The 8,752-nt window shown below is 34.8% G+C and overlaps 1 protein-coding gene across 2 annotated transcripts in view; it reads right to left on the bottom strand.

Moving 5' to 3' along the window:
- Positions 1–8,752, bottom strand: part of mfsd4aa (major facilitator superfamily domain containing 4Aa) — a 17,009-nt gene that overhangs the window by 814 nt on the left and 7,443 nt on the right. Inside the window, exons 3-9 of one of the 2 annotated variants that reach the window (XM_016268216.1) lie at positions 8,017–8,253; positions 5,926–6,091; positions 5,667–5,782; positions 5,393–5,566; positions 1,874–2,021; positions 446–516; positions 208–328 (exon numbers count right to left, since the gene is read on the bottom strand). In XM_016268216.1, the coding sequence (XP_016123702.1) occupies positions 208–328; positions 446–516; positions 1,874–2,021; positions 5,393–5,566; positions 5,667–5,782; positions 5,926–6,091; positions 8,017–8,253 (1,033 nt within the window). The remainder of the gene's footprint in view (positions 1–207; positions 329–445; positions 517–1,873; positions 2,022–5,392; positions 5,567–5,666; positions 5,783–5,925; positions 6,092–8,016; positions 8,254–8,752) is intronic. The other variant, XM_016268215.1, reaches the window with a different exon arrangement.

The following is an 8,752-nucleotide window of genomic DNA, read 5'->3' as shown; positions in this document are numbered from 1 at the left end:
TTATTTGATAAGCCAAACTATTAGTTTTAGCTAAAAGGACAAGACCAGTTTTATTCAGCTGGTAGAGCTTGGCACTCACAATGCCGAGATCAGAGCTTTGATTCCCAATGAACACACAAATGTATACTTTGAGCTCAATGTAAGTTGTTTTGAATAAAAGCATCCACCAATTACAGGCAACAATGTAAATTGAGAGAGTCGACGCACCTTCCATGAAGTTTTTGTGACTCTGCTGGACGAAGAACAGCAAAACGAAGAAGGCGAATCCCAGGCAGCCGAAGATCATTCCACACAACAAGAAACTGAAGCTACCTTGATTGTGCATCACCTGAGGGAGGAAAGAGACTCAAATCAGCAGTTAAAAAACCATTTTAGCGCAACTGGTAGATCATAACCGCACTAGCAACGCAAAATCATGGGTTCAATCCTCAAGAGCAAGACTTACCAAACCCACGAGCACCTGGAGTACCATCTCACCCATCCCTGCACTGGTCACCATGACTGTGGTGGCACAACCTGAAGAGGAAACACAACACAATCAACTCCGTTTCTCTTTGACTATAAAAAAGGAAATGGTTTTATGTTGCAGAAGCATTCAAATGAATTCAAATTCACAGTTAAAATCTCACGACAACTGAATAAAACTTAAGCGTAAATAATGCAAACGGTTTGGGAAAAAAGTCCAATTGCAAATTTTCTGATTAAAAATAGTGATTGTGAATTGAAATGAAATTTTTTAAATGTATAATAATAACAATAATAATTATAACAACCTAATTAAAATGTAATACTGATATTGCAATATTCCACTGTAAAAAAAAATCTAAATAGTATAATTGTTTTTTGCAGTGCAACTTTAAAATTTCAAGACTGATATTTATGCCCGTCCTAATTTCTTAATTTTCAAACATTAAACCACTGTGCTTTTATTATGGTGGAAAAAGCTGCTCAGGGTTATTATAGTTAACTAAAAATAAATCAATAAAATATTAAAAAACTTCCAACTTTTATTTCAAAGTTCTCATTTTCATTTAGTTCAAAATAAAAATAAAATAAAAAGTAATAAAAACTATAGAGACATAAAAAAAGATATAATAAAAATGACAAAGACAACACAATTACTAAAACTTGAAATAAAATTAAAACAATTAAAATATTAATTAAAACTATAATATCTCAAATGATACTAAAATGACACTAAGCTGCGTGTGTGTTAAAGAACAGTGCATATATTTATTTAATTAAATCACAACCTTTGCAATTTCGCTTATTGCAATTATTAAATTACATTTTTTTTTTCTTTTCTCTGAGGTTCATTTAACACACTGACGATGTCTCGATCAAAAAGCTGATTGGCACTTTTAGGCAGGACTTCCCTTGCAACAGCGATGGGATTTCTCCCAATAATTTTTCTTCAACTGGTCTAGGATTCATATGCATTTCAATATCCGGTACAGTTAAATGAAATATCAGTTACATTCCGGTCTAGACCTGTAGGGACTCTAATGATAGGGATATTTTTTATAGATAATGACATTTTTTAATCACTCTACCCTAACCAACCCCCATATCTGCGGCGTACAGAGGGCGCTCAGTAATTAGCCATTGATTTGGAAAGAATTCCTCCCAAAGGGTTTGACCGCTGCGTTTAAAAAGGGCCGTAAGACACAAAGACCTGTCAGGCCAAACCTTCCAAAAGTCAAAGGCCAACAGCGTAAAGAATTAAACGGGGCTGGTCCTCGGCTCAGCAGTAAACCTTGAATAAATACTGAACTGTGAAACCACCAGCGGCTACTGTCAAATCAATGAAAGCCGTAGACAAAAAGGCGATTTAATGATGCCGGAGACAGCGGTGGTCCATCTGTCGCAATACCTTTGTACTCCAGGATGTCTTCAGTGAATGCTAGCGTGCAGGGGAAGATACTGCTTATAAATAGGCCGAGACAGCAGGTGCCGATGAAGAGGAACACACTACTGTTGGAGAAGATTAGCAGCAGAAGTAGTGTGACTATCACACCCACCTACAAGAGAACAGAAAGGAGAGGATTTGCATTTGGATACGCACCGTCAACGAAGCCTTTGTTACTTGAGGTGAACACCCCTGCTTTATCTGCACAACGAACGGAAATGAAGAGGCCTGATGTCATTAATGTTTGGTGCAAATAAAAGCGTGAAATGAGAAAGGAGCCTTAGTCACACCAGATAAACAAAAGTCCCGACTGGCGAATGGACAGCGCAGAGCGGGATGCAGAACAAGGATGTTTGTTCCTGTCCAAAGTTTTCCTTGCTGCATTGTGGGTGACGCACCTTTTTTTGGTGCAAGCCACATTTATAGTCCACCTGACTCGAGAGAGAGTTTGTAATGGACTGACAAATGACGCTTTGCTAAGCTCCGCCCCCCCAGGTTACTGTTGCTTAGAGGGTGTTTACGCAACACATTTTTCAACTAAAAACTGAAAAACTTTTTATGCATTTTGGCCATTCATTTACACAACAACAGTGTTTTGGGGGCCTGAAAACGCGAACTTTTGAAAATGGGTTTCAAAGTGCAAGTTTTTGAAAACGATACTGTTATTGTATTGGTTTAAACTACAAAAACGTGAATTTGTGAAAACGGTGATGTCATGCGCAAACGTATTACGTGTTCAGTTTATAGTGCACAAGAACTTGAATGCATATCTATGCAGACACGTAGTGTTTCTTTCCATAGTGATGTCGCCAACTACTGGCCTGGTACGCATATTACAGCACGTTTAGCCGTTTGACATCCGTTTTTAGTATATTGTTGTACTGTAAATGTACCCTAAATCAAACAAGTTTCACAGATCATGCCATAAGAATGAAATGGAGATTGCCATGAATCAGGGTATCTTCCGTCCAATCAATTTTTGTTTTAATATTGAAATCTGAAAAATGAAAAACAGCACATATTTCGTTTTTCAATTATTCAAACAAAACGAAAAATCAAGAATCCGGCTTAATTTTTCGTTTTTACATTCAGGGATAGAAAACGAATAAACAACTTGAATATTCGATCTCTACATGTGGGCGGGAATGAAACGCCCCTCTCTGCTAATTGGTCAACCAAACATTACAACATAATAATAGTCCTAAAAAAACTTAATAATAGTCCTCCGCTTCTATTGATTCTTAACATGTTTATTTCTACTACATTTGATCTCTTCATCAAACAGCCAGATTAATGAATGGCTTGACACAAACCATACTGAAGCAGAGCCTTTTGGCCCTAGGCATGCCTGTTTTATTATAGTTATCCACCCATTAAAATCTGTGTGGAAAAGCTGCGACGCACTGCAGCACGGGGAGAATGTATTGACCACTATCAATTTATGTGAACAAACAGTCATAACTTTTGTTTTAGACAATACGCTGCATTTTAGACAAAGGAGGAACTTAAATAATATTACAGATATGAAAATAAATGACTTTGTGTAATTTACCTTCACAGCACATCTATTATTTTTCTATTTTGATCTATATCATTGAATACTGATTTGGTATGGATACTGAATTGGTAACAGCCTATTGTCATATTATTCTAATTTATTTAATGTAAGAATTGAACATTAAAAATGACATAAAAAAGGTAAAAGGTTAAAAAATAAAATAAATAAATAAATAACAAACTGAAAATCAGTTGCCCCTTATGTGAAAGTTAATTTCTGATACTGCTGACACTGGCTTATTGTTCGAAGTGTTATTTCGGGGTTTGGATATGTTCTTATAACTCAAACGAGTTCACCTTCAAATCATGACGTCAAATTCACATTTCACTAAAGTCAATCACTGAAACAAGCACTGTGAGGAACAAATAGTCCCATGCCAGTGGGATAATAACAGATGATTTCCTAAATTTGTATAAAGTGCTCCATGAATAAAACTCAAAATAGAAAAATAATAGATGTGCTGTGAAGGTAAATTACACAAAGTCATTTATTTTCATATCTGTAATATTATTTAAGTTCCTCCTTTGTCTAAAATGCAGCGTATTGTCTAAAACAAAAGTTATGACTGTATGTTCACATAAATTGATAGTGGTCAATACATTCTCCCCACGCTGCAGTGCGTCCCGCAGCTTTGCCACACATATTTTAATGGGTGGATAACTATAATAAAACAGGCATGCCTAGGGCCAAAAGGCTCTGCTTCAGTATGGTTTGTGTCTAGCCATTCATTAATCTGGCTGTTTGATGAAGAGATCAAATGTAGTAGAAATAAACATGTTAAGAATCAATAGAAGCGGAGGACTATTATTAAGGTTTTTTTAGGACTATTATTATGTTGTAATGTTTGGTTGACCAATTAGCAGAGAGGGGCGTTTCATTCCCGCCCACATGTAGAGATCGAATATTCAAGTTGTTTATTCGTTTCTATCCCTGAATGTAAAAACGAAAAATTGAGGCGGATTCTTGATTTTTCGTTTTGTTTGAATAATTGAAAAACGAAATATGTGCCCGTTTTTCATTTTTCAGATTTCAATATTAAAACAAAAATTGACTGGACGGAAGATACCCTGATTGCCATGACATTTCTTTTTTACCATGGTGCTGTGTATTGATGAGCAAAATTGAAAATAAAATAAATATTATATAAAATAATGAATCAACAAATTAATAAAAATACATATATACTTAAATACTATAAATACATAAATAACATTCTTTATATTACATTAAAATTATTATTTTTTAATTTATTATGAAAATTAATTTCTGTTAATTTTCACAACTTCAAATTCAAATTCAATAAAATTCAAACAAATTTTATTGATGTATGTGGGTTTTGGGCCTCCATAACTGTGAATTCTTTAGTTTCTAAAACCTTTACCTTTAGTTTTATATATTTTTTGTAGAAATCATGATATACTACCATCCCTAAGTTTGGAATTATGAAATTATGATTAATGAAATTAATACTTTCATTCAGCAAGGATGCATTAAAATGATCAAAAAGACAGTAAAGACATTTATAATTCTGAAAATCCTGCAAAACGTATCATGGATTCCACAAAAAGTATTAAGCAGAAAATAAGCATTATTAATAACTGAGCACAAATAATAACTAATAATAGCTGAGCAGCAAATCAGCATATTAGAATGATTTCTGAAGGATCAAGTGACACTGAAGACTGGAGTAATGATGCTGAAAATTCAGCTTTGCATCACAGGAATTACATTTTAAAATGCATTCAATTCTTCAAAACTGAACTAATATTTCACAGTATTATTGTTTTTACTGTATTTTTGAAAAAACAATGATATTTGCATACACCTCTGAATCAGCAACAACATTTCTCTCTCTCTTTTTTTTTATTTTTTTTTTTTTATAATTTCCATAAAATTGGCTTTAAAACCAAATCAAAGAATCGCACCTGACTAACGCTGAGCAATCGGACAGGTTTAAATCTGTAGGACAGAGGTATGGCTGACAGTCGGCCTGCAGTGATCGCCGCCCAGAAGACGCACGTCAAGTATCCGGCGGTCTTGTGAGGTAGATTCATAGGGGGCGCCACTGCGTAGGTGTACACAAAGCCTGTGTATGAGCCCTGAGGTGCGTGAGATTAAATAATACATGAGTTTAAGTAATTAAGCAAATGCTCTTAAATTACAGAGCTGAAACGGCTGTGAAGTGCTAATCCTGCTTACCACTATACCATCTGAAAAGAAGAGCACCAGACCCCCAAGGATATGGATCCCAAAGAAAGACAGCGGAAAGCTGTGCGCGTTGCCAAGGAGACAGCAGCCGAACAAACCTACATGGCCTGCGGAGACAGAAGAGCAAGTGCTTTTATGCACATCTGACGGCATGCTATTTCTGACATGTGCTTCAACTGTGTTTGTGGTCTGATCCCACATGCTAATTATTTCATCAGTGTCAGTGTTGCAGAAGTGCTTAGGATCTTACTTCTGGAAGTCTCTTTCTGATGTCCAGCGTCTTCTGTCAGACCTGTGGTTCCCCAGGTTTTCATCGCTAGCACGTCTCCATCTAGTAAACGTCGACCGGGGTCTGAGCCGCACACGAACAGTCGCTCCCGATACATGAGGATTAGTATCGCGATGGGTACAGGAAGCTACAGAGAAGACAGAGTTATGCATGTATAAAGACAGGTTGATTCGTAAAGAAATGATTCTTTTGAACAGATTTTCTGAAATGATTCAGTTGAACCAGTTTGAAAAGCATTCTTAAAACTAATGTAAAGAAGACTTGATGGAAACTATATAACCTTAGACAGCAGTATTAAGTAGTGTAAATTTATTTGACTACACACAAAAAAAATGCTAAATTAAACTTCTGATTCATCTTCGTCAGATCAGAATCAGTGATGAATCAGTTCTGAACAACAGTTCAGGAATTGCTTGCATCAATACTCAGATGCAAACATTTCGGTCTGGTATTTAATAAAAATGAATAAAAAAATTTAATAAAAACGAATAAAAACCAAATATTATGAATGTTTATTCAGTACTTGAATTTTGCAGTATTTCAGCTCTTACATGAAACATTATTATAATATATAAAACATTATTCAAATTATTATAATATATATAATATATATAACCACTACCAATCAAAGGTTTGGGGTCTGTAAGATTTTTTTGTTTTTGAAAAAAAGTATCTTAAGGTCACCAAGGCTGCATTTATTTGATAAAAAATACAGTAATAACTAATATTGTGAAATATTATTACTATTTAAAATAACTGTTTTCCATTTGAATGTATTTTAAAATGTAATTTATTCCTGTGATGCAAAATTGAATTTTCAGCAAAATTACTCCAGTCTTCAGTGTCACATGATCTTTCAGAAGTCATTTTAATATGCAGATTTGCTGCTCAAAAAACATCTCATATTACTATCAATGTTGAAAACAGTTGTGCTGCTTAAAAGTTTTGTGTGAATCGTGATACTTCTTCAGGTTTCTTTGAATAGAATGTTCACAAGATCAGCATTTATTTGAAATAGTATTTTTTCTTTACTGTCACTTTAGATCAATTTAATGCAACCTTGCTGAATAGAAGCATTAATTTATTTTTATTGACCCCACATTTTTGTAGTGTGTATATATACAGTGCCGTGAAAAGGTTTTTGCCCCCTGCCTGTTTTGTTTATTTTTTGCATATTTGTCACACGTAAAAGATTCAGATCATCAAACCAATTTTAATATTACGCAAAGATAATGCAACTAAATAAAAAATTCAGTTTTTAAATGATAATTTCATTTATTAAGGGAAAAAAGCTGTCCAAACCTACCTGGCCCTACGTGAAAAATGAATAGCCCCTCCTCTTAAATCATGAAAGAACTGTGATTAACCACATTATTTTAGAAAGCGGAGTTAAATTTCACTAGCCACACGCAGGCCTGATTACTGCCAGATCTGTTGAATCAAGAAATCACTTAAATAGAACCTGTCTGACAAAGTGAAGCATGCTTAAAGAGCAACACATCATGCCGTGATCTAAAGAAATTCAGATGAGAAACAAAATAGTTGAAATGTATCAGTCTGGAAAGGGTTATGAAGCCATTTCTAAGGCTTTGGGACTCCAGCGAACCACGGTCAGAGCCATTATCCACAAATTGAGAAAACTTGGAACAGTGGTGAACCTTCCCAGGAGTGGTCAGTCTACCAAAATTACTCCAAGAGCGCAACAACGACTCATCCAGGAGGTCATAAAAGAACCCAGAACAAACACACACATATATATATGTATATATATACTACAGAGACCAGGTGTTAGGTGTGTATCAGTTATGCTATCACTATATTATAGCCAGTGTGTAAATAGAACTTTTAGATGGAGTGCCGTTGCCAAGGAGACAATCTTGATTAATTTATTTTATTCAAATACCCTCCCAGCTGTCCTTCCTTCAACATTAGAGCTGACAGAGCATTTATATGCACACTAATGTACACAACTTCACGCTACAGTAGTGTTCTGATGGCATGCCACTCTTAAAACTAAATACAAACTCAAATTTCTAGACAGATGGGTCTTACATTGATGACAGCCATGATCCAGAATGCATAGGAAACGTTGGTCACCACCTCTCCGTCAGTGTGGAGGTGGACACTGGACACGTTATGCAGATGTCTGCCTGCGAGCTTGTTCCTCAGATGCCTTAATGATGTAGCATTGGTGCTGCTGTTCCCAATCACACAGCTGGTCTCAGACAGGAAGGGGTCAGCGATGAGGGGACTCACTAATGCCCCGAGACCCACAAAGAAGTGAAGGGCCTAGAAGAGATCAGAGACAACCGAGACGAGAAGGAGAATCAGCAATGATGTTCTTCTTCTAAGACAAGATTCTTATGAAGCAAAAGTTTTTAGAGCAACTTTATAAAACATAGTTCTGATTGGATGTTTGTTTAAAGCTGTCAAACGATCCTTGCTTTGTGTCAAGCCCACAATCACTAACGAACCAAGATGTTGCTTGAAACCATAAACTGTCTATATGCTAATTATCCTAACGAATTATATTATTAAGAGTTGTTTATTATTTTATTAATAATAAATTATTTATAAGCATTGATGTATTATCCAGTGTTATTGTATTATTATTCAATATTCTTTGAATTTTTTTCAGTTTTCATTTCAATTTTAGTTAGTAAAATATTAAATTTTTAAATAATTTTGTTATGTGCTTTTGTCATTTTTATTTGTTTTATATTACTATATTTTTATATATTGTGTTTATATATATATATATATATATATATATATATATATATATATA

Source organism: Sinocyclocheilus grahami, unplaced genomic scaffold (genome assembly GCF_001515645.1).
Source record: "Sinocyclocheilus grahami isolate Dianchi unplaced genomic scaffold, SAMN03320097.WGS_v1.1 scaffold44.1, whole genome shotgun sequence".
NCBI lineage: Eukaryota > Metazoa > Chordata > Actinopteri > Cypriniformes > Cyprinidae > Sinocyclocheilus > Sinocyclocheilus grahami.
This window is presented reverse-complemented; position numbering and strand designations above follow the sequence as displayed.